Below are 25,470 nucleotides of genomic sequence, written 5' to 3' on the forward strand. Positions count from 1 at the left end.
GAGTGTGACCCTGGGTAACTGGGAGTGTGACCCTAAGTAATGCGGCGTGTGACCCTTGGTAACAGGAAGTGTGTCCCTTGGGTAACAGCGAGTGTGAATCTGGGTAACGGGGAGTGTGACCCTTAGTAACGGGGAATGTGACCCTGGTTAACAGGGAGTGTGACACTGGGTAACATGGAGTGTGACCCTGGGTAACAGCGAGTGTGAGCCTGGGTAACAGGGAGTGTGATCCTGGGTAACGGGGAGTGTGACTGTTGGGTAACAGGGAGTGTGACCCTGGGTAACATAGAGTGTGACCCTGGGTAACGGGGAGTGTGACCCTGGGTAACAGAGAGTGTGACCCCTGGGTAACAAGGAGTGTGATCCTGGGTAACAGGGAGTGTGACCCCTGGGTAGCAGGGAGTGTGACCCCTGGGTAGCAGGGAGTGTGACCCTTGGTAACATGGAGTGTGTCCCTGGGTAACAGGGAGTGTGATCCTGGGTAACATGGAGTGTGACCCTGAGTAACGGGGAGTTTGACCCTGGGTAACAGGGAGTGTGACCCCTGGGTAACTGGGAGTGTGACCCTGGGTAACAGGGAGTGTGACCCCTGGGTAGCAGGGAGTGTGACCCCTGGGTAGCAGGGAGTGTGACCCTTGGTAACATGGAGTGTGTCCCTGGGTAACAGGGAATGTGATCCTGGGTAACGGGGAGTGTTACCGTGGGTAACGGGGAGTGTGACCACTGGGTAGCAGGAAGTGTGACCCTTGGTAACAGGAAGTGTGATCCTGTGTAACGGGGAGTGTGATCCAGGGTAACAGGGAGTGTGACCCTTGGGTAATAACGAGTATGACCTTGAGTAACATGGAGTGTGACCCCTGGGTAACGGGGAGTGTGACCCTGGGTAACGGAGAGTGTGACCCCTGGGTAATGGGGAGTGTGGCCCCTGTGTAACAGGGAGTGTGACATTGGGTAACGAGGAGTGTGACCCTTGGTAATGGTGAGTGTTAACCATGGGGTAACGAGGAGTGTGACCTTGGGTAACGGGGAGTGTGAACCATGGGATAACGAGGAGTGTGACCTTGGGTAACGGGGAGTGTGACCCTGGGTAACGGAGAGTGTGACCCCTGGGTAATGGGGAGTGTGGCCCCTGTGTAACAGGGAGTGTGACATTGGGTAACGAGGAGTGTGACCCTTGGTAATGGTGAGTGTTAACCATGGGGTAACGAGGAGTGTGACCTTGGGTAACGGGGAGTGTGACCCTGGGTAACGGGTAGGTTGGCCCCTGGGTAACGGGGATTATGACCTTGGGTAATGAGGAGTGTGACCCTGGGTAACGGGGAGTGTGACCCTGGGTAACGGGGAGTGTGACCCTGGGTAACGGGGAGTTTGACCCTGGGTAATCGGGAGTGTGACCCTGAGTAACGAGGAGTGTGACCCCTGTGGTAACGAGGAGTGTGACCCTGGGTAATGGGGAGTGTGACCCTGGGTAACAGGGAGTGAACCAGAGTAACGGAGAGTGTGACCCTAGGTAACAGGGAGTGTGAGCCTGTGTAACAGGGAGTGTTACCCTGGGTAAAAGGGAGTGTTACCCTGTGTAACGGGGAGTGTGACCCTGTGTAACGGGGAGTGTGACCCTGGGTAACGGGGTGTGTGACTCTGGTTAACGGGGAGTGTTAACCCAGGGTAACAGGGAGAGTGACCCCTGGTTAACGGGTAGTGTGACCCCTGGGTAACAGGGAGTGTGACTTTTGGCAACAGGGAGTGTGACCCTAGGTAACAGGGAGTGTGTTACGGCCCTACTGGGGCGTAACCGGGTTCTTTTCTGGTGTTATTAAAATTTGGGAATCTGGCCCCAAATTAGTAGAGGCTTTCAAGGGATGTACGTGTTCCGTAACGCAAGTTAAATTAAAGGGGGATTGATACAAATGCTCTGATTTATATATATATTTTCCACCACCATAAATAAATATATAGCAGTCACACGGGGGTTATAAATACACTATAATGTATAGAATTGTCTTCCTCCGAAGACACAGGATGCTCCACGGTGCTCACGATGAGTAGCCCTGGTTCTCTTCTTCGGCCCACGATGAATCCTCTTTGATTCTCTCGGCGAATCTGCCCTGGCCACAGGCCAGCCAAATCACAGTCCCACTGGGTGCTCCTTCATGGAGGCCTTCAACCACAATCCAGCCTGTAGCTGGCAGGTTCCGATCAGCTTCGCTGTGTAGGCCACTCCACGACCGATACTAGGGTTGCGAGCCCTAGGCAGGAGCCTCGTGTGATCCCGCTGATCACCCTCCTCTCTAAGCACCACAGTGGCTAGTCTCTTCCACCAGCCAGCCCCGGATAAGGCGATTCCTGATAATGCCACGTCACAGGCAGGCTAACACTCTCAACAGTGTTCGTCCGGGGGTGACTCACAGCTTCTTCAGAGCAAACTCGTGGAGAGACCTTGGCTGCCTTGGGTAGACTGATCCATCGTCCAATACAGCAGTCCCAGGTCGACTCTGTAATCAGACACGTCATTAGTACTGGGACTAGGGAACCTCACTTACAGGCTTAGACACAAACGTCCACCTATCCACTCCATAGATGGCATTGTTGTCTAAGCGCCACCTCACCAGAGGTCAGCAGCGGCTATGTTACGAGCTGATTAAGACGGGAATCCAGCACCTGTGGCCGGTATATCCCGTCCTCACTAGATGGCGTCGTCCATTTGGAGGGGGTATCGAAGCTGACTCACAGATGGGGTTGTCGTCACTGCTCCGTGCTACGACGCTGGACTCGGGTCTGTAACAGAGTGTGACCCCTGGGTAACTGGGAGTGTGACATTGGGTAACAGGGAGTGTGACCCTGGGAAACATGGAGTGGGACCCTTGGGTAACAGGGAGTGTGATCCTGGGAATCGGGGAGTGTGACCCCTGTGTAGCAGGGAATATGACCCTGGTTAACAGAGAGTGTGACACTGGGTAACATGGAGTGTGACCGTGGGTAACGGGGAGTGTGACCCTGGGTAACGGGGAGTGTGACCCTGGGTAACTTGGAGTGTGACCCTGGGTAGCATGGAGTGTGACCCTGGGTAACGGGGAGTGTGACCCTGGGTAGCATGGAGTGTGACCCTGGGTAACTTGGAGTGTGACCCTGGGTAGCATGGAGTGTGACCCTGGGTAACTTGGAGTGTGACCCCTGGGTAACGGGGAGTGTGACCCTGGGTAACGGGGAGTGTGACCTTGGGTAACGGGGAGTGTGACCCTTGGGTAACAGGCAGTGTGATCCTAGGTAACGGGTAGTGTGACCCTGGGTAACGGGGAGTGTGACCCTTGGGTAACGGGGAGTGTGACCCTTGGGTAACAGGGAGTGTGACCCTGGGTAACGGGGAGTGTGACCTTGGGTAACGGGGAGTGTGACCCTGGGTAACGGGGAGTGTGGCCACTGGGTAGCTGGGAGTGTGACCCTGAGTAACGGGGAGTGTGACCCTGGGTAACGGGGAGTGTGACCCTAGGTAACGGGGATTGTGACCCTGTGAAACGGGGAGTGTGACCCTGGGTAACGAGGAGTGTGACCCTGGGTAATGGAGAGTGTGACCCTAAGTAACAGGGAGTGTGACCCTTGGTAACAGTGAGTGTGACCCTGGGTAACTGGGAGTGTGACCCTAAGTAATGCGGCGTGTGACCCTTGGTAACAGGAAGTGTGTCCCTTGGGTAACAGCGAGTGTGAATCTGGGTAACGGGGAGTGTGACCCTTAGTAACGGGGAATGTGACCCTGGTTAACAGGGAGTGTGACACTGGGTAACATGGAGTGTGACCCTGGGTAACAGCGAGTGTGAGCCTGGGTAACAGGGAGTGTGATCCTGGGTAACGGGGAGTGTGACTGTTGGGTAACAGGGAGTGTGACCCTGGGTAACATAGAGTGTGACCCTGGGTAACGGGGAGTGTGACCCTGGGTAACAGGGAGTGTGACCCCTGGGTAACAAGGAGTGTGATCCTGGGTAACAGGGAGTGTGACCCCTGGGTAGCAGGGAGTGTGACCCCTGGGTAGCAGGGAGTGTGACCCTTGGTAACATGGAGTGTGTCCCTGGGTAACAGGGAGTGTGATCCTGGGTAACATGGAGTGTGACCCTGAGTAACGGGGAGTGTGACCCTGGGTAACAGGGAGTGTGACCCCTGGGTAACTGGGAGTGTGACCCTGGGTAACAGGGAGTGTGACCCCTGGGTAGCAGGGAGTGTGACCCCTGGGTAGCAGGGAGTGTGACCCTTGGTAACATGGAGTGTGTCCCTGGGTAACAGGGAGTGTGATCCTGGGTAACGGGGAGTGTTACCGTGGGTAACGGGGAGTGTGACCACTGGGTAGCAGGAAGTGTGACCCTTGGTAACAGGAAGTGTGATCCTGTGTAACGGGGAGTGTGATCCAGGGTAACAGGGAGTGTGACCCTTGGGTAATAACGAGTATGACCTTGAGTAACATGGAGTGTGACCCCTGGGTAACGGAGAGTGTGACCCCTGGGTAATGGGGAGTGTGGCCCGTGTGTAACAGGGAGTGTGACATTGGGTAACATGGAGTGTGACCCTGGGTAACGGGGAGTGTGAACCATGGGGTAACGAGGAGTGTGACCTTGGGTAACGGGGAGTGTGACCCCTGGGTAACGGAGAGTGTGACCCCTGGGTAATGGGGAGTGTGACCCCTGTGTAACAGGGAGTGTGACATTGGGTAACGAGGAGTGTGACCCTTGGTAATGGAGAGTGTGAACCATGGGGTAACGAGGAGTGTGACCTTGGGTAATGAGGAGTGTGACCCTGGGTAACTGGGAGTGTGACCCTGGGTAACGGGGAGTTTGACCCTGGGTAATCGGGAGTGTGACCCTGAGTAACGAGGAGTGTGACCCCTGTGGTAACGAGGAGTGTGACCCTGGGTAATGGGGAGTGTGACCCTGGGTAACAGGGAGTGAACCAGAGTAACGGAGAGTGTGACCCTAGGTAACAGGGAGTGTGAGCCTGTGTAACAGGGAGTGTTACCCTGGGTAAAAGGGAGTGTTACCCTGTGTAACGGGGAGTGTGACCCTGTGTAACGGGGAGTGTGACCCTGGGTAACGGGGAGTGTGACCCTGGGTAACGGGGAGTGTGACTCTCGTTAACGGGGAGTGTTAACCCAGGGTAACAGGGAGAGTGACCCCTGGTTAACGAGTAGTGTGACCCCTGGGTAACAGGGAGTGTGACTTTTGGCAACAGGGAGTGTGACCCTAGGTAACAGGGAGTGTGTTACGGCCCTACTGGGGCGTAACCGGGTTCTTTTCTGGTGTTATTAAAATTTGGGAATCTGGCCCCAAGTTAGTAGAGGCTTTCAAGGGATGTACGTGTTCCGTAACGCAAGTTAAATTAAAGGGGGAGGGATACAAATGCTCTGATTTATATATATATTTTCCACCACCATAAATAAATATATAACAGTCACACGGGGGTTATAAATACACTATAATGTATAGAATTGTCTTCCTCCGAAGACACAGGATGCTCCACGGTGCTCACGATGAGTAGCCCTGGTTCTCTTCTTCGGCCCACGATGAATCCTCTTTGATTCTCTCGGCGAATCTGCCCTGGCCACAGGCCAGCCAAATCACAGTCCCACTGGGTGCTCCTTCATGGAGGCCTTCAACCACAATCCAGCCTGTAGCTGGCAGGTTTCGATCAGCTTCGCTGTGTAGGCCACTCCACGACCGATACTAGGGTTGCGAGCCCTAGGCAGGAGCCTCGTGTGATCCCGCTGATCACCCTCCTCTCTAAGCACCACAGTGGCTAGTCTCTTCCACCAGCCAGCCCCGGATAAGGCGATTCCTGATAATGCCACGTCACAGGCAGGCTAACACTCTCAACAGTGTTCGTCCGGGGGTGACTCAGAGCTTCTTCAGAGCAAACTCGTGGAGAGACCTTGGCTGCCTTGGGTAGACTGATCCATCGTCCAATACAGCAGTCCCAGGTCGACTCTGTAATCAGACACGTCATTAGTACTGGGACTAAGGAACCTCACTTACAGGCTTAGACACAAACGTCCACCTATCCACTCCATAGATGGCATTGTTGTCTAAGCGCCACCTCACCAGAGGTCAGCAGCGGCTATGTTACGAGCTGATTAAGACGGGAATCCAGCACCTGTGGCCGGTATATCCCGTCCTCACTAGATGGCGTCGTCCATTTGGAGGGGGTATCGAAGCTGACTCACAGATGGCGTTGTCGTCACTGCTCCGTGCTACGACGCTGGACTCGGGTCTGTAACAGAGTGTGACCCCTGGGTAACTGGGAGTGTGACATTGGGTAACAGGGAGTGTGACCCTGGGTAACTGGGAGTGTGACCCTGGGTAACGGGGAGTGTGACCCCTGGGTAACAGGGAGTGTGACCCTGGGTAACTTGGAGTGTGACCCGTGCGTAACGAGGAGTGTGACCCCTGGGTAACGGGGAGGGTGACCCTGGGTAACAGGGAGAGTGACCCAGGGTAACGGGGAGTGTGACCCCTGGGGTAACAGGGAGTGTAACCCCTGGGTAACAACGAGTGTGACCCCTGGGTAACGGGGAGAGTGACCCTGGGTAAAAAGGAGTGTGACCCCTGGTTAACGGGTAGTGTGACCCCTGGGTAACAGGGAGTTTGACATTGGGCAACAGGGAGTGTGACCCTGGGTAACAGGGAGTGTGACCCCTGGGTAACAGGGAGTGTGACATTGGGTAACAGGGAGTGTGACATTGGGTAACAGGGAGTGTGACATTGGGTAACAGGGAGTGTGACCATGGGAAACATGGAGTGTGACCCTTGGGTATCGGGGAGTGTGACCCTGGGTAACATGGAGTGTGACCCTGGGTAACGGGGAGTGTGACCCTGGGTAACGGGGAGTGTGACCCTGGGTAACGGGGAGTGTGACCCTAAGTAACGGAGTATGACCCTGGGTAATCGGGAGTGTGACCCTGAGTAACAAGGAGTGTGACTTTTGTGGTAACGAGAAGTTTGACCCTGGGTAACGGGGAGTGTGACCCTGGGTAACAGGGAGTGAACCAGTGTAACGGAGAGTGTAACGGAGAGTGTGACCCTAGGTAACAGGGAGTGTGAGCCTGTGTAACAGGGAGTGTTACCCTGGGTAACAGGGAGTGTGACCCCAGGTAAACGGGGAGTGTAACCCCTGTGTAACAGGGAGTGTGACATTGGGTAACAGGGAGTGTGACCCTGTGTAACGGGGAGTGTGACCCTGGGTAACGGGGAGTGTGACTCTGGTTAGCGGGGAGTGTGAACTTAGGGTAACAAGGAGTGTGACATTGGGTAACAGGGAGTGTGACCCTGTGTAACGAGGAGCGTGACCCTGTGTAACGAGGAGTGTGACCCTGTGTAGCGGGGAGTGTGACCCTGGGTATTTGGGAGTGCTACCCTGGGAAACAGGGAGAGTGACCCCTGGTTAACAGTGAGTGGGACTTTGGGCAACAGGGAGTGTGACCCTGGGTAACAGGGAGTGTGACCCCTGGGTAACATGGAGTGTGACCCTTGGGTAACGGGTAGTGTCACCCTGGGTAACGGGGAGTGTGACCCTGGGTAACAGGGAGTGTGACCCCTGGGTAACAGGGAGTGTGACCCTTGGGTAACGGGGAGTGTCACCCTGGGTAACGGGGAGTGTGACCCTGGGTAACGGGGAGTGTGACCCCTGGGTAACAGGGAGTGTGACCCTGGGTAACATGGAGTGTGACCCGTGCGTAACGAGGAGTGTGACCCCTGGGTAACGGGGAGTGTGACCCTGGGTAAGAGGGAGAGTGACCCAGGGTAACGGGGAGTGTGACGCCTGGGTAACAGGGAGTGTAACCCCTGGGTAACAACGAGTGTGACCCCTGGGTAATGGGGAGTGTGACCCCTGGGTAACGGGGAGAGTGACCCTGGGTAACAAGGAGTGTGACCCCTGGGTAACAGGGAGTGTGACATTGGGCAACAGGGAGTGTGTCCCTGGGTAACAGGAAGTGTGACCCCTGGGTAACAACGAGTGTGACCCCTGGGTAATGGGGAGTTTGACCCCTGGGTAACAGGGAGTGTGACATTGGGTAACAGGGAGTGTGACATTGGGTAACAGGGAGTGTGACCCCTGGGTAACAGGGAGTTTGACATTGGGCAACAGGGAGTGTGACCCTGGGTAACAGGGAGTGTGACCCCTGGGTAACAGGGAGTGTGACATTGGGTAACAGGGAGTGTGACATTGGGTAACAGGGAGTGTGACATTGGGTAACAGGGAGTGTGACCCTGGGAAACATGGGGTGTGACCCTTGGGTATCGGGGAGTGTGACCCTGGGTAACATGGAGTGTGACCCTGGGTAACGGGGAGTGTGACCCTAAGTAACGGAGTATGACCCTAAGTAACGGAGTATGACCCTGGGTAATCGGGAGTGTGACCCTGAGTAACAAGGAGTGTGACTCCTGTGGTAACGAGAAGTTTGACCCTGGGTAACGGGGAGTGTGACCCTGGGTAACAGGGAGTGAACCAGTGTAAAGGAGAGTGTGACCCTAGGTAACAGGGAGTGTGAGCCTGTGTAACAGGGAGTGTTACCCTGGGTAACAGGGAGTGTGACCCCAGGTAAACGGGGAGTGTAACCCCTGTGTAACAGGGAGTGTGACATTGGGTAACAGGGAGTGTGACCCTGTGTAACGGGGAGTGTGACCCTGGGTAACGGGGAGTGTGACTCTGGTTAGCGGGGAGTGTGAACTTAGGGTAACAAGGAGTGTGACATTGGGTAACAGGGAGTGTGACCCTGTGTAACGAGGAGCGTGACCCTGTGTAACGAGGAGTGTGACCCTGTGTAGCGGGGAGTGTGACCCTGGGTATTTGGGAGTGCTACCCTGGGAAACAGGGAGAGTGACCCCTGGTTAACAGTGAGTGGGACTTTGGGCAACAGGGAGTGTGACCCTGGGTAACAGGGAGTGTGACCCCTGGGTAACATGGAGTGTGACCCTTGGGTAACGGGGAGTGTCACCCTGGGTAACGGGGAGTGTGACCCTGGGTAACGGGGAGTGTGACCCCTGGGTAACAGGGAGTGTGACCCTGGGTAACATGGAGTGTGACCCGTGCGTAACGAGGAGTGTGACCCCTGGGTAACGGGGAGTGTGACCCTGGGTAAGAGGGAGAGTGACCCAGGGTAACGGGGAGTGTGACGCCTGGGTAACAGGGAGTGTAACCCCTGGGTAACAACGAGTGTGACCCCTGGGAAATGGGGAGTGTGACCCCTGGGTAACGGGGAGAGTGACCCTGGGTAACAAGGAGTGTGACCCCTGGGTAAGAGGGAGTGTGACATTGGGCAACAGGGAGTGTGACCCTGGGTAACAGGGAGTGTGACCCCTGGGTAACAACGAGTGTGACCCCTGGGTAACAACGAGTGTGACCCCTGGGTAACGGGGAGTGTGACCCTGGGTAACAAGGAGTGTGACCACTGGGTAACAGGGAGTGTGACATTGGGCAACAGGGAGTGTGACCCTGGGTAACAGGGAGTGTGACCCTTTGGTAACAGGAAGTGTGACATTGGGTAACATGGAGTGTGACCTCTGGGTAACGGGAAGTGTGAACCCTGAGTAACGGGGAGTGTGACCCTGGGTAACGGGGAGTGTGACCCTGTGTAACATGGAGTGTGACCTCTGGGTAACGGGAAGTGTGACCCCTGAGTAACGGGGAGTGTGACCCTGGGTAACGGGGAGTGTGACCTTGAGTAACGAAGAGTGTGACCCCTGTGGTAACGAGAAGTGTGACCCTGGGTAACGGGAAGTGTGACCCTGAGTAATAGGGAATATGACCCTGGGTAACGGGGAGTGTGACCCTGAGTTACGGGGAGTGTGACCCTGGGTAACGGGGATTGTGACCCTGGGAAACATGGAGTGTGACCCCTGGGTAACAGGGAGTGTGACCCCTGGTTAACAGGGGTGTGAGCCCTGGTTAACGGGGAGTGTGACCTTGGGAAACATGTAGTGTGACCTTTGGGTAACAGGGAGTGTGACTCTGGGTAACAGGGAGTGTGACCCTGGGAAACGGGGAGTGTGACCCTGGGTAACGGGGAGTGTGACCCTGGGTAATGGAGAGTGTGACCCTGGGTAACAGGTGTGGGACATTTGGGGCTTGACTCTATTTATTTAAATATTAATGTAATGAAAATCAATTACGAAGGACCACCCGCTTTTATAGTAAAGAGGGAAACTAATAAAATGTGATCATTAGAAAATTCCTAGACGAACCAATAACTATGGATAAATACTAGAGAATATAATCACTTGTATAATTAATGGGCTGTATATGATTTAACTGAATCAAAGCCTCAAACACCTACATTGGGGGGTTATTACTAGAACTTCATATGTCTAGGAACTAGTGTGGTTCATGCACCAGTTCATTATGTAATAAATCTAATCCTATGACCAATTATAGAATCAATAAAACAATCACCAATAAGAACATAGATTATGAACATGAGAAATTAATAATTATAATAAACACGTGTTAATCCAGAAAACAGTGATCCGTAGTAATAATACACTACAGATAATGTAATTAAAGGAATACGGAAAAGGGTCTTAGCTTGAAGACGTTTTCCAAGACATCGGTTATGACTCATCCTCGGAATCTCCTGAACTCATCATGGAACACTGGGAGATGATTAACACGGGAAATGACAGCTCGGGGAATTCTTCACACACGCTGCAAATCAAAATATATTCAGTAGCAACATATTAGGCTGCTAAATATCTATGTTCAAGAAATTAAAATGGAGAGTGGAGACAGATAATAACCTGTAGTTTGTTTTAGTCGCTCGGCGTAACGACAAGCTACCCAGCTATAACCTATCCATAATGATGCATCAAAAGGGAATAAAGGTACTTAGCTAATAGGGTACTGTGTAAGTTGAGGCTTGCCGAAGCTCGCGTCCTAGGTTCTGGCGTCGTAATAATGAACACGTGGTGTCGAGCCTAGCCTAGATGCTGACGCGCTTCTCTGGCCGGTCACGTTGGTCTACACGGAACCAGTTAACAGGTTCCCGGATCCACCACGAGGTATCCCGTGACACTATAAACCAGCTAAGTTGCTATATTCTGCAACAATTCTTCACACCTCACAGTGGCGACTTTCCTCCTCCTCGTTCTCGGTGGCGTCCACACCAGCAATGGCGTCTCCTCTGCCCCGCTCCGCGTCCCGCATTTGATACACAAATTATTTACTACGAATAATATCATTTCTCGCAGTTGCGATTAAAGTGCTCGGATAAGGACGGGTTTATTATTCAGAGGAGTTAAATATTATTAATTGCTCGTTTTACGATGGTAAACAAGCAATGGAGATGAATTAAAGTCTCTCCAGGGCATTCACGCGTGATGTTAAATTTATCACCAGATAACAGTTGTAACTATGAACGCTCCATTTGGCATTAGTTGGGGATCAGTTTATCTGTAAATAATTATCACACAGAACACCGTTGTTTTATAGAGAATCAAACTCAATTCTCAGACACACTGGATATAGATGTGTTTATTATAATGGAATCTGACGCAATACTGGCATCTGGTGACGTAGGAATTCTAGCCTTATTGTACAGATACAATTATTAGTACATGTGAACTCTACAGTTGGTTTAATTTTAATTACTACAGTGATTAGTAGATTTAGTAATAATTAATAATAATACAACAGTGTTGTATTATTGTTGGAAATTTCCAACATAACTCCAGGGGGAGAATTTTAGGGTCGCAGTGTAATGTGGAGTACTGACACACCCATCCCGAAGTTAGTATTAATATTAGTATGTTAGTACACACATAACGAATGTCCTGTATTTATCAAGCACATACAAGAAACTTAAGTCTTGCTGATTTCATGTTAAATGGAACATGTTATTAAGAATTACCTAAAGCTAATAACTAAGAAAACTTACAATAAACTCTGAGACTGGTGTCGCTATGACATGTAAGGTGTATGTTACAAAATCTCAAAGTCTGCAAACTCTCAGATACTCTAGATAAATAATATTATTTATAGCCTATACAACAATTAAAGATTTAAATCTCACAATTCAAATAACAGAATCTACGGTGATGAGAATGTCCTGGGTCATAGTGACTTGTAATGGTTTGTTACTTGACATCACACCACAGTATCATCATAGTTGTCTAAATTGGATGTAAAGGGATTCACTCTTGGTCAGAGCTGTAATAGGCTTGCAGTTTTTGCTTACATTGTTGAGCAGCAGCTCTAGTGGGGCGGTTGCTCGGAGGATCAGAATTACTGTCAGTAGTGTAAAGTGTGACTAGAACCGCGCGCACCAGCTGCCAGCTGGCACTCCATGGAGTGCCAGCCGACAGGTGGCGCGCAGGTGTCTAGTCGCACAGGGTTTTTGGGGATTTTCCCGGAAGTTTGGCGCGTTTCGGACGCGTGTGAGCGTCCTGTGTTTGGGTATGTGGTCAGGAACGAGGGGGAGTTATGTTGTTGAGTGCCAGGTGGCGCGCGGGTGTCTAGTCACATAGGGTTTTTGGGGAATTTCCCGGATGTTATGACGCGTGGCATCCGGCCAGACGTCACTTGAGAGAGTGTCATGTTGGGGTTGGAAGCTAAGTGGTTGGTAAGCAGTCATGTAGGGAGGAGGGGGAAGAGGAGGAGTGTAGGTTATGTTGTGAAGGGAGGGGGGAGCTCCAATACCTGAGAGGATATCAATGACGTCCATTAGTTCTCCCCCTACATGGGCAGGAAGTGATGAGGGGAGCGTGAGAGAGCAGGTCTTAAGAATGGAGGGGGAGAAGGAGGGGAAAGGGAGGTAACAGCTGGCAGTGGGTTTGTGTGTGTGAAAGTAGACATTATTTTTTTCTTAAAGAATGACAGTTTTATGTAGCCTCTGCTTCCAGAGCGCTAAGGATATGTGGGCTATACCTACCACGTAGCTATGACGAGTGACACCACATGTCCACACGGGTTTCCTCTTCAAAGGCTGAGGTCTAACTGTTGCGAATGTCATCATCAACCTCTAACATAGTCAGTCAGTCATCCCCCCCCCCCCACACCCCCTCCATCCACATAGCAGGACATACCCACATACCATCACCACCACCACACTGCTGGGAGTGACAGCAATATGGTTTAGCATACTCTCTCATGACACAGCTCTCACCGGCACATAGCATTGAGTGTGGCAATGTTCTTTCTCAAAGGTGAGCCATGAGCGCAACATACAAATTCCAAAATGCAGTCCTGGGAGTTTGACACACGTTGATTAACAAGCTATCTGATTATTTATACAGCTTCTCTCTCTCTACATTATATGCGGGTTACATAGTGTGTCAAGAACTCTCTCTCTCTATGTCTCTCTCTCTCTCTCTCTCTCTCTCTCTCTCTCTCTCTCTCTCTCTCTCTCTCTCTCTCTCTCTCTCTCTCTCTCTCTCTCTCTCTCTCTCTCTCTCTCTCTCTCTCTCTCTCTCTCTCTCTCTCTCTCTCTCTCTCTCTCTCTCTCTCTCTCTCTCTCTCTCCACTCCAGATCATTTAATAGTTGGGGAAAGTAACATCATTTTCCTTTCTCCTGCTGCCGCTGTTCACGTATCTTTCTCCATTTCACTTAGGATGACCACTATGTCAATTTTCGAGCCCCCCTTCACTCTCACCCTTATAACCTTGTAAGGTAACACGACCAATATGCTAACTTCATTCTTTACCCAATATCATTAATGTAACGTGGACAATATACCAACTTCGTTCGTTCTTTGCCCAAATAACATTTTAAGAGTAACGATCTGTCTCTCTGTCTGTCTCTGTCTCTGTCTCTGTCTCTCTCTCTCTCTGTCTCTGTCTCTGTCTCTCTCTGTCTCTCTCTCTCTCTCTATGTCTCTCTGTCTCTCTCTCTCTGTCTCTCTCTCTATGTCTCTCTCTCTGTCTGTCTGTCTCTCTCTCTCTCTCTCTCTCTCTCTCTCTCTCTCTCTCTCTCTCTCTCTCTCTCTCTCTCTCTCTCTCTCTCTCTCTCTCTCTCTCTCTCTCTCTCTCTCTCTCTCTCTCTCTCTCTCTCTCTCTCTCTCGCTCTCTCTCACCCTCTCTAAAGTCCACCACACGACCCTTCACTTAGTAAACTCAGTCAAAGTCAGTAGGTTAGCGTTTACTAAAAGAGAGAAACATTTCACATCGTCACGGAGACGCGATCTCTACCTACAAATTGTTCTTGTTAACTGTGATCACAACATCTGCTGGCCAAATAAATATCATTGAAATGTATGCATGTTTACTCAATCTCCATCACCTCTTCGTCCTACATCCATAGCAAGACTCCTGAATGAATGAACCGGTAGCTAGCCCCTCTCGCTGCAGTCTCACCTTCGTGATGGTTTGAGGTGTATTGAGATGGAGGATGTAATGGCTCGGCCTTACCCTCTCCCCGTCCACCCCTTTTTTCTTGAAAAAGAAATTGAAAACATGCCCATGCACTCGGCCCCAGGTCCAGACTCATGGAATTCAATATTTATAAAGAAATGCAAAGTGCCGGTAGCACAGGCACTTAGTATAGTGTGGAGGAAAAGCTTGGACACGGGGGAGATACCAGATGCACTTAAAGTAGCAGACATTGCCCCTCTACACAAGGGAGGGAGCAAAGCATTGGCAAAAAATTATAGACCAGTTGCACTAACATCGCACATCATAAAAGTATTTGAGAGAGTGATTAGGAGTCAGGTCACCAATTTCATGGAGACCAATGACCTTCATAACCCAGGCCAACATGGATTTCGAGCGGGAAGATCGTGCCTCTCACAGCTACTTGAACACTACGACAAAGTCACTGAGGCATTAGAAGAGAAACAGAATGCTGATGTGATATACACGGACTTCGCAAAGGCCTTCGATAAATGTGACCATGGCGTGATAGCACACAAAATGAAGTCAATGGGAATAACCGGTAAAGTAGGACGCTGGATACTCAGTTTTCTGTCAAACAGGACTCAGCGAGTAACTGTCAACCATATAAAATCTAGTCCAAGTGCAGTGAAAAGCTCTGTACCTCAGGGTACAGTCCTTGCACCACTGCTTTTCCTTATTCTCATATCAGATATAGACAAAAATACAAGTCACAGCTTCGTATCATCCTTTGCAGATGACACAAAAATCAGTATGAAAATTACCTCGGCTGAGGACATTGAAAAACTTCAAGCTGATATTAATAAAGTTTTCGACTGGGCATCAGAAAATAACATGATGTTTAACAGTGATAAATTCCAGGTACTCAGGTACGGTAAAAATGAGGACCTTAAACATAATACAGAGTACAAAACACAATCAAATGTACCCATAGTAGGAAAACAGCATGTAAAGGATTTGGGAATAATAATGTCGGACGACCTAACGTTTAAGGAGCATAACCAAGCAAATATTGCGACAGCCAGAAAAATGATAGGATGGATTACGAGAACTTTCAAATCCAGGGATCCCATCACAATGGTTGTACTCTTCAAGGCACTTGTGTTGTCCCGTCTTGAGTACTGCTCAGTACTCACTTCCCCCTTCAAAGCAGGAGAGATTGCTGAAATAGAGGGAATACAGAGAACATATACGGCACGCATAGACGCAATAAAGCACCTAAATTATTGGGATCGTCTCAAAGCCCTCCAAATGTACTCACTAGAAAGAAGACGAGAGAGATATCAAATAATATACACCTGGAAGATACTGGAGGGCCAAGTACCAAATCTACACAGTAAAATAACAACGTACTGGAGTGAACGACATGGAAGAAAATGTAGAATAGAACCAATGAAGAGCAGAGGTGCCATAGGCACAATCAGAGAACACTGTATAAACATCAGAGGTCCGCGGTTGTTCAACGTCCTCCCAGCAAGCATAAGAAATATTGCCGGAACAACCGTGGACATTTTCAAGAGGAAACTAGATTTATTCCTCCAAGGAGTGCCGGACCAACCGGGCTGTGGTGGGTATGTGGGCCTCGGGCCGCTCCAAGCAACAGCCTGGTGGACCAAACTCTCACAAGTCGAGCCTGGCCTCAGGCCGGGCTTGGGGAGTAGAAGAACTCCCAGAACCCCATCAACCAGGTATCAACCAGGTAACCCCCACTTACCCTTACCCCTACCACCCCCCTCCATGGCCAAACCATCACTGCCCCCATTCCCAGACCGGATGTTCTGTTCTAAGCTTTAGTATCACCATTCTTTGCTCAAATAGTATTTTTTTAAGAATATCCAGTCATAAGCTGGTCTTCAATCTTATTATTATAACAAATCATAATTTGCTGTTCTCTCTCTCTGTCTCTCTGTCTCCCTGTCTCTCTCTCTCTCTCTCTCTCTCTCTCTCTCTCTCTCTCTCTCTCTCTCTCTGTCTCTCTCTCTCTCGCTCTGTCTCCCTGTCTCTCTCTCTCTCTCTCTCTCTCTCTCTCTCTCTCTCTCTCTCTCTCTCTCTCTCTCTCTCTCTCTCTCTCTCTCTCTCTCTCTCTCTCTGTCTCTCTCTCTCTGTCTCTCTCTGTCTCTCTCTCTCTCTCTGTCTCCATGTCTCTCTCTCTATCTCTCTCCTTCGTATTGTTCATTCATTCATAGTTCCTTTCATTAAAACTATTTCAGTTTTACTTATATAAACAAAGCCATTCCAGCTCTTGTCCCCGGCTTAGTTCATTTGTACAAGATCGTTAGTAATAGATCAATTTTCCGAAATTTAAAGCAGTCATACTTCAAAGTTAGTAAATAATATCAAGTCAGTTACTGAGCTCTAGCTCTCTCGTATATTTGTAAATAACCCAACAATTTCACTGTAATTTCTACCCTCTGTATTTCATAGTAAATATGATGTAAACAATTATAAAGCTCTAGCTCCTGTCCTCTGTCCAAGTCCACTCCTATAAATTTATTACTATCAGTCCAATTCTCCTGAGATTTGAACACCAACTACATTTTCAGTCATAGTAAATAAAAACCGGTTCAGTTATCAAGTTTCAACTCTTGCCCCTCAGCTTAGTTCATTTTTTTGTACAAGTTCTTTATTTTCCAACTAAATCACCTTGAGATTTAAGATCGCTTTATTTCTAACGTAGTAAAATTAATCTGGACATTAACCAAGCTCCATTTTCCTCAGTCTTAGATCATCGAACATAATTATATCCGTTCAAGCCCCTCTCCAGCCTAATTAGCCCTCTGTAACACAATGTAACGCAACGTAGCGTAACGCAAATCAACTTTTTGCAGTCCAAAATGTCATTTTGAAACGAAAAGTGCGGGCTAGCCCATCTCCATTACATCTCTTACCATATAAATAATTGATGTCTATCAGTTTTAGCCCTCTGTAACACAATGTACCGTGACGTAACGTAACGCAAATCAACTTTTTGCAGTCCGAAATGACATTTTTAAATAAAAAGTATGACTTAGCCCATCTCCATTACATCTCCTTCCATATGAATATTACGGTCTACCAGTTTTAGCCCTCTGTAACACAATGTAACGTAACGGGAAAATCAACTTTCTCGGATGAGCAAATAACATTATTGAAAATGACATCAATGTTTTGCCTTTACATCCAAACACAAGAAAAATATTACCGCTTTTCTTGAGAAACTTATATGTGGAGATCATATCTCCAGAGTCCACACAATAAGCCACACATCACACATCTTCTGTTTTCAATTCGCAGCTCGCATCTAATTTAATGTTATTTTTTTTGCAGAAACTATGTTTTTGAGATTATGCTCAATGTCGGCCATTACTATTCGTATCATCAAACTCCTTCAGTCAACAAATTCACATTTCATATCGTGTGTGTAGATTAGAGAGAGAAGGCAAACTTAGCGTGCAGCTAGTCAAAACTTATCATAACAGATATGATTTCACAGAGTTTTCAACCTTTGCCAGTTTTTTCAATGTTAGCTCTTCACTCGTGCTAAGTGAGTCAGACAAAAAATGTGACATTTCATTTCATTATTAGCCATGCAATATGCTATTAGCTAGGTAGTCAAAACATATAACAAGCATTATTTCACAGGAATTTTTTCTAGCAAATATGCTTCCTTTAAGCAGTTCAACACATCAAACACCAGCAGTCCGTGAAATTCCCTTTAGTCAATAATCATCCTTTACAGTATTTCTTGACTAAAATAGCACTCCAAAACATAAGTGGTCATTTTTATTTTCACTGTCGCACTATAGTCAATAAGTTGTTTCGCAGAGTGACAAGTTATGCATATTGACGAGATTTCATGGTGTGCATAGTTTAAGAGAGTTCACACTGTATTAATTACGGCCATGGATATCTTATGTTATGTTTATGAAGATCATCACTTCTTATTTTTATCATTTTCTAGCCCCACAGCTTTACAGTCTTCTCTTATTCTTTTTCAAATAAAGTTTGCTTACTGTTTTCCATTGTTATATGATTTACTTCGTCGGAATCTCCGAGGTGGGTTCACCAGTGTAACGAGACAGTACACGAATGTGGAGAACAGGCACACAGGCTTAGATCTCATGTTTCATTGTCATTTCATAACTAAAATCATCCATCAATCAACAGAAAAAGTCATATTCATCATCATTGTTCCTAACTAAAATTATATGTCGTTAAGTAAGAAATATAGTCAAAGACACTCTTCGAGACATCAAGGACTTACTTCTTAACTAAAGTAGCCTTCACTTTGCTAAAATAGTCTTATTCATCATTGTTCATAACTAAAATTATATGACGTTAAGTATGAAATATAGTCAAAGACACTCTTCGAGACATCAAGGACTTACTCAAAGACATCAAAGTTGATCTGCAAGATATCTTCGAGACATCAAAGTTACTCTTCATTACATCAAAGTCTCATTCAAATACTACTCAGGTTCTCAGAAGTCATTCTCAAAGTCCTCACTGATTTTCTCAGAGTCAGCAAAGTTATTCTCGGAGTCACCTTCGTTCTTCAGAGAAACTTTCCAAAACATCTTTGTTCATCAAAGTTATTCTCGGAGTCATCAAAGGTATTCTCTAACTCACTTTGGTCATTAAAGTTAATTTCTATGTTATAAAAGTTTGTCTCAGAGACATCTAAGTTTATTTTAGAGTCATCAAATGTAATCTCTAACTCACTTTTGTTCATCAAAGTTGATCTCAGAGTTAACAAGGGTAATCTCTATCTCACTCTCGTTCATCAAAGTTGTTTCAAAGACATCAAAGTTAATCTCAGAGTTATCCAAAGATATTCTCATGTCCACGAAGTTATTCCAAGAGACGTCAAAGTTGATCAAAGTTATTCTCAGAATCATCAAAGAGATCTCTAATTCACCTTCGTTCACCAAAAAGTTGTTCTCTAAGACACATTCGTTCATCAAAGAAACTCTCCGTCCATCATGTTATTCTTTAAGTCATCTTCAGTCATAAAATTTCTCTCCAAAATGTAACTAGTTCAGCTTTTCATACAATACCGACGCTTCTGTTAAAATATATTTTCTTAGTCACTTTACCCTAAAACTGTTCTCAGAACTACACTGTCCCAATCCTACGTATCCTATCCTCTCCACCCAATGTTGCTTAGTTAGCGTAACGTTCCTAAACCTGACTTTACCTATCCTAACTTAACTTACCATACCTTTACCTATCGTACATAACTTAACCTGCATAACATAACTTTACCTATCCTAACAGGACTTGCCTTACATTACCTATCTTACTTAACTTAACCTGCACAACCTAACTTACATAACTTATCTTACCTATCCTAAAGTAACCTAACTTGCTTTACCTAACTTAATCTACATTCCCAAACTGCCGTATCCTAACTTATTTAGTCCAAACCAGCCATGATCTAACTTACATAATTATTCCTGCTTGTCTTTGTGTTTCGTCAATCATTGTCTCATATTCATTTACTCATTTCAAGGGTTAATTTCTCAAATGGGCATTTTTGCATTTCAAGTGTTGTTTGTTTAAGATTGGGAGTTTAACCATTTCAAAGGATTTTTGTTATATATATATATATATATATATATATATATATATATATATATATATATATATATATATATATATATATATATATATATATATATATATATATATATATATATATATGGGAATTTACTCGTTTCAAGGGCAAATTTCTCAAATGGACATTTTTGCAGATCAAGGGTTATTTGTTAAAGTTCATCAAGTTGCTCATAAGTTGTATTTATTATGTTTGTTATTATTTATTTATTCGTATTCCCCAACCCCATAACCTAACCTTCCAGATGTAGTTTATTGTGTTTTGACGGATTTGTTGAATATATTATCCTTTTCCTAACCTTTCAGATGTAGTTTTGTTTCTCCTTTGTATATTTTAACCCAAACCCATCACCCCACTTAACCTTCTTTCCTTCTTTTACTTTGATTTCACATATAAGTTCATTCTTTATCTTAGTAATAATACAAATTACAATAGTAAAGAATCAGATCTACTAAGAAAAAAACAAGAGAGCAAGTGAGTGAGAGCATGAAACGAGGAGAAAAGAGTAAGAGAGAGGGGGGAGGAAGAGCATGGGAGCACGAGACTTGAATTTGAGAAAGAAGAGAGCATTTGAGCAAATGAGTGAGAGAGCGGGGGAGGAAGAGAGAGGGGGGAGGAAGAGCATGGGAGCACGAGACTTGAATTTGAGAAAGAAGAGAGCATTTGAGCAAATGAGTGAGAGAGCGGGGGAGGAAGAGAGAGAGAATAAGGGAGATAGATAGCTCCCATGCTCTTCCTCCCCCCTCTCTCTTACTCTTTTCTCCTCGTTTCATGCTCTCACTCACTTGCTCTCTTGTTTTTTTCTTAGTAGATCTGATTCTTTACTATTGTAATTTGTATTATTACTAAGATAAAGAATGAACTTATATGTGAAATCAAAGTAAAAGAAGGAAAGAAGGTTAAGTGGGGTGATGGGTTTGGGTTAAAATATACAAAGGAGAAACAAAACTACATCTGAAAGGTTAGGAAAAGGATAATATATTCAACAAATACGTCAAAAAACACAATAAACTACATCTGAAAGGTTAGGAAAAGGATAATATATTCAACAAATTCGTCAAAACACAATAAACTACATCTGGAAGGTTAGGTTATGGGGTTGGGGAATACGAATAAATAAATAATAACAAACATAATAAATACAACTTATGAGCAACTTGATGAACTTTAACAAATAACCCTTGATCTGCAAAAATGTCCATTTGAGAAATTTGCCCTTGAAACGAGTAAATTCCCATATATATATATATATATATATATATATATATATATATATATATATATATATATATATATATATATATATATATATATATATATATATATATATATATATACATATATATATATATATATATATATATATATATATATATATATATATATAACAAAAATCCTTTGAAATGGTTAAACTCCCAATCTTAAACAAATAACACTTGAAATGCAAAAATGCCCATTTGAGAAATTAACCCTTGAAATGAGTAAATGAATATGAGACAATGATTGACGAAACACAAAGACAAGCAGGAATAATTATGTAAGTTAGATCATGGCTGGTTTGGACTAAATAAGTTAGGATACGGCAGTTTGGGAATGTAGATTAAGTTAGGTAAAGCAAGTTAGGTTACTTTAGGATAGGTAAGATAAGTTATGTAAGTTAGGTTGTGCAGGTTAAGTTAAGTAAGATAGGTAATGTAAGGCAAGTCCTGTTAGGATAGGTAAAGTTATGTTATGCAGGTTAAGTTATGTACGATAGGTAAAGGTATGGTAAGTTAAGTTAGGATAGGTAAAGTCAGGTTTAGGAACGTTACGCTAACTAAGCAACATTGGGTGGAGAGGATAGGATACGTAGGATTGGGACAGTGTAGTTCTGAGAACAGTTTTAGGGTAAAGTGACTAAGAAAATATATTTTAACAGAAGCGTCGGTATTGTATGAAAAGCTGAACTAGTTACATTTTGGAGAGAAATTTTATGACTGAAGATGACTTAAAGAATAACATGATGGACGGAGAGTTTCTTTGATGAACGAATGTGTCTTAGAGAACAACTTTTTGGTGAACGAAGGTGAATTAGAGATCTCTTTGATGATTCTGAGAATAACTTTGATCAACTTTGACGTCTCTTGGAATAACTTTGTGGACATGAGAATATCTTTGGATAACTCTGAGATTAACTTTGATGTCTTTGAAACAACTTTGATGAACGAGAGTGAGATAGAGATTACCCTTGTTAACTCTGAGATCAACTTTGATGAAGAAAAGTGAGTTAGAGATTACATTTGATGACTCTAAGATAAACTTAGATGTCTCTGAGACAAACTTTTATAACATAGAAATTAACTTTAATGACCAAAGTGAGTTAGAGAATACCTTTGATGACTCCGAGAATAACTTTGATGAACAAAGATGTTTTGGAAAGTTTCTCTGAAGAACGAAGGTGACTCCGAGAATAACTTTGCTGACTCTGAGAAAATCAGTGAGGACTTTGAGAATGACTTCTGAGAACCTGAGTAGTATTTGAATGAGACTTTGATGTAATGAAGAGTAACTTTGATGTCTCGAAGATATCTTGCAGATCAACTTTGATGTCTTTGAGTAAGTCCTTGATGTCTCGAAGAGTGTCTTTGACTATATTTCTTACTTAACGTCATATAATTTTAGTTATGAACAATGATGAATAAGACTATTTTAGCAAAGTGAAGGCTACTTTAGTTAAGAAGTAAATCCTTGATGTCTCGAAGAGTGTCTTTGACTATATTTCTTACTTAACGACATATAATTTTAGTTAGGAACAATGATGATGAATATGACTTTTTCTGTTGATTGATGGATGATTTTAGTTATGAAATGACAATGAAACATGAGATCTAAGCCTGTGTGCCTGTTCTCCACATTCGTGTACTGTCTCGTTACACTGGTGAACCCACCTCGGAGATTCCGACGAAGTAAATCATATAACAATGGAAAACAGTAAGCAAACTTTATTTGAAAAAGAATAAGAGAAGACTGTAAAGCTGTGGGGCTAGAAAATGATAAAAATAAGAAGTGATGATCTTCATAAACATAACATAAGATATCCATGGCCGTAATTAATACAGTGTGAACTCTCTTAAACTATGCACACCATGAAATCTCGTCAATATGCATAACTTGTCACTCTGCGAAACAACTTATTGACTATAGTGCGACAGTGAGAATAAAAATGACCACTTATGTTTTGGAGTGCTATTTTAGTCAAGAAATACTGTAAAGGATGATTATTGACTAAAGGGAATTTCACGGACTGCTGGTGTTTGATGTGTTGAACTGCTTAAAGGAAGCATATTTGCTAGAAAAAATTCCTGTGAAATAATGCTTGTTATATGTTTTGACTACCTAGCTAATAGCATATTGCATGGCTAATAATGAAATGAAATGTCACATTTTTTGTCTGACTCACTTAGCACGAGTGAAGAGCTAACATTGAAAAAACTGGCAAAGGTTGAAAACTCTGTGAAATCATATCTGTTATGATAAGTTTTGACTAGCTGCACGCTAAGTTTGCCTTCTCTCTCTAATCTACACACACGATATGAAATGTGAATTTGTTGACTGAAGGAGTTTGATGATACGAATAGTAATTGCCGACATTGAGCATAATCTCAAAAACATAGTTTCTGCAAAAAAAATAACATTAAATTAGATGCGAGCTGCGAATTGAAAACAGAAGATGTGTGATGTGTGGCTTATTGTGTGGACTCTGGAGATATGATCTCCACATATAAGTTTCTCAAGAAAAGCGGTAATATTTTTCTTGTGTTTGGATGTAAAGGCAAAACATTGATGTCATTTTCAATAATGTTATTTGCTCATCCGAGAAAGTTGATTTTCCCGTTACGTTACATTGTGTTACAGAGGGCTAAAACTGGTAGACCGTAATATTCATATGGAAGGAGATGTAATGGAGATGGGCTAAGTCATACTTTTTATTTAAAAATGTCATTTCGGACTGCAAAAAGTTGATTTGCGTTACGTTACGTCACGGTACATTGTGTTACAGAGGGCTAAAACTGATAGACATCAATTATTTATATGGTAAGAGATGTAATGGAGATGGGCTAGCCCGCACTTTTCGTTTCAAAATGACATTTTGGACTGCAAAAAGTTGATTTGCGTTACGCTACGTTGCGTTACATTGTGTTACAGAGGGCTAATTAGGCTGGTGAGGGGCTTGAACGGATATAATTATGTTCGATGATCTAAGACTGAGGAAAATGGAGCTTGGTTAATGTCCAGATTAATTTTACTACGTTAGAAATAAAGCGATCTTAAATCTGAAGGTGATTTAGTTGGAAAATAAAGAACTTGTACAAAAAAATGAACTAAGCTGAGGGGCAAGAGTTGAAACTTGATAACTGAACCGGTTTTTATTTACTATGACTGAAAATGTAGTTGGTGTTCAAATCTCAGGAGAATTGGACTGATAGTAATAAATTTATAGGAGTGGACTTGGACAGAGGACAGGAGCTAGAGCTTTATAATTGTTTACATCATATTTACTATGAAATACAGAGGGTAGAAATTACAGTGAAATTGTTGGGTTATTTACAAATATACGAGAGAGCTAGAGCTCAGTAACTGACTTGATATTATTTACTAACTTTGAAGTATGACTGCTTTAAATTTCGGAAAATTGATCTATTACTAACGATCTTGTACAAATGAACTAAGCCGGGGACAAGAGCTGGAATGGCTTTGTTTATATAAGTAAAACTGAAATAGTTTTAATGGAAGGAACTATGAATGAATGAACAATACGAAGGAGAGAGAGAGAGAGAGAGATAGAGAGAGAGACATGGAGACAGAGAGAGAGAGATAGAGAGAGAGACATAGAGACAGAGAGAGAGAGAGAGAGAGAGAGAGAGAGAGAGAGAGAGAGAGAGAGAGAGAGAGAGAGAGAGAGAGAGAGAGAGAGAGAGAGAGAGAGAGAGAGAGGGAGACAGAGCGAGAGAGAGAGAGACAGAGAGAGAGAGAGAGAGAGAGAGAGAGAGAGAGAGAGAGAGACAGAGAGAGAGAGAGAGAGAGAGAGAGAGAGAGAGAGAGAGAGAGAGAGAGAGAGAGAGAGAGAGAGGGAGACAGAGAGACAGAGAGAGAGAACAGCAAATTATGATTTGTTATAATAATAAGATTGAAGACCAGCTTATGACTGGATATTCTTAAAAAAATACTATTTGAGCAAAGAATGGTGATACTAAAGCTTAGAACAGAACATCCGGTCTGGGAATGGGGGCAGTGATGGTTTGGCCATGGAGGGGGTGGTAGGGGTAAGGGTAAGTGGGGGTGGACGGGGAGAGGGTAAGGCCGAGCCATTACATCCTTCATCTCAATACACCTCAAACCATCACGAAGGTGAGACTGCAGCGAGAGGGGCTACCGGTTCATTCATTCAGGAGTCTTGCTATAGATGTAGGACGAAGAGGTGATGGAGATTGAGTAAACATGCATACATTTCAATGATATTTATTTGGCCAGCAGATGTT

The 25,470-nt window shown here is 45.1% G+C and overlaps 1 protein-coding gene across 1 annotated transcript in view; it reads right to left on the reverse strand.

The window, feature by feature from the left end:
• Window positions 1-19,175, reverse strand: part of LOC138357341 (mucin-2-like) — an 83,922-nt gene extending 64,747 nt beyond the window's left edge. The window contains exons 1-5 of the mRNA XM_069314020.1: window positions 19,057-19,175; window positions 4,530-4,955; window positions 3,726-4,372; window positions 3,148-3,549; window positions 121-1,464 (exon numbers count right to left, since the gene is read on the reverse strand). Coding sequence (XP_069170121.1) covers window positions 121-1,464; window positions 3,148-3,549; window positions 3,726-4,372; window positions 4,530-4,955; window positions 19,057-19,175 — 2,938 coding nt within the window. The remainder of the gene's footprint in view (window positions 1-120; window positions 1,465-3,147; window positions 3,550-3,725; window positions 4,373-4,529; window positions 4,956-19,056) is intronic.
• Window positions 19,176-25,470: the final 6,295 nt, after the last annotated feature.

The sequence above is a fragment of the Procambarus clarkii genome, chromosome 77 (genome assembly GCF_040958095.1).
Source record: "Procambarus clarkii isolate CNS0578487 chromosome 77, FALCON_Pclarkii_2.0, whole genome shotgun sequence".
Taxonomy (NCBI): Eukaryota; Metazoa; Arthropoda; class Malacostraca; order Decapoda; family Cambaridae; genus Procambarus; species Procambarus clarkii.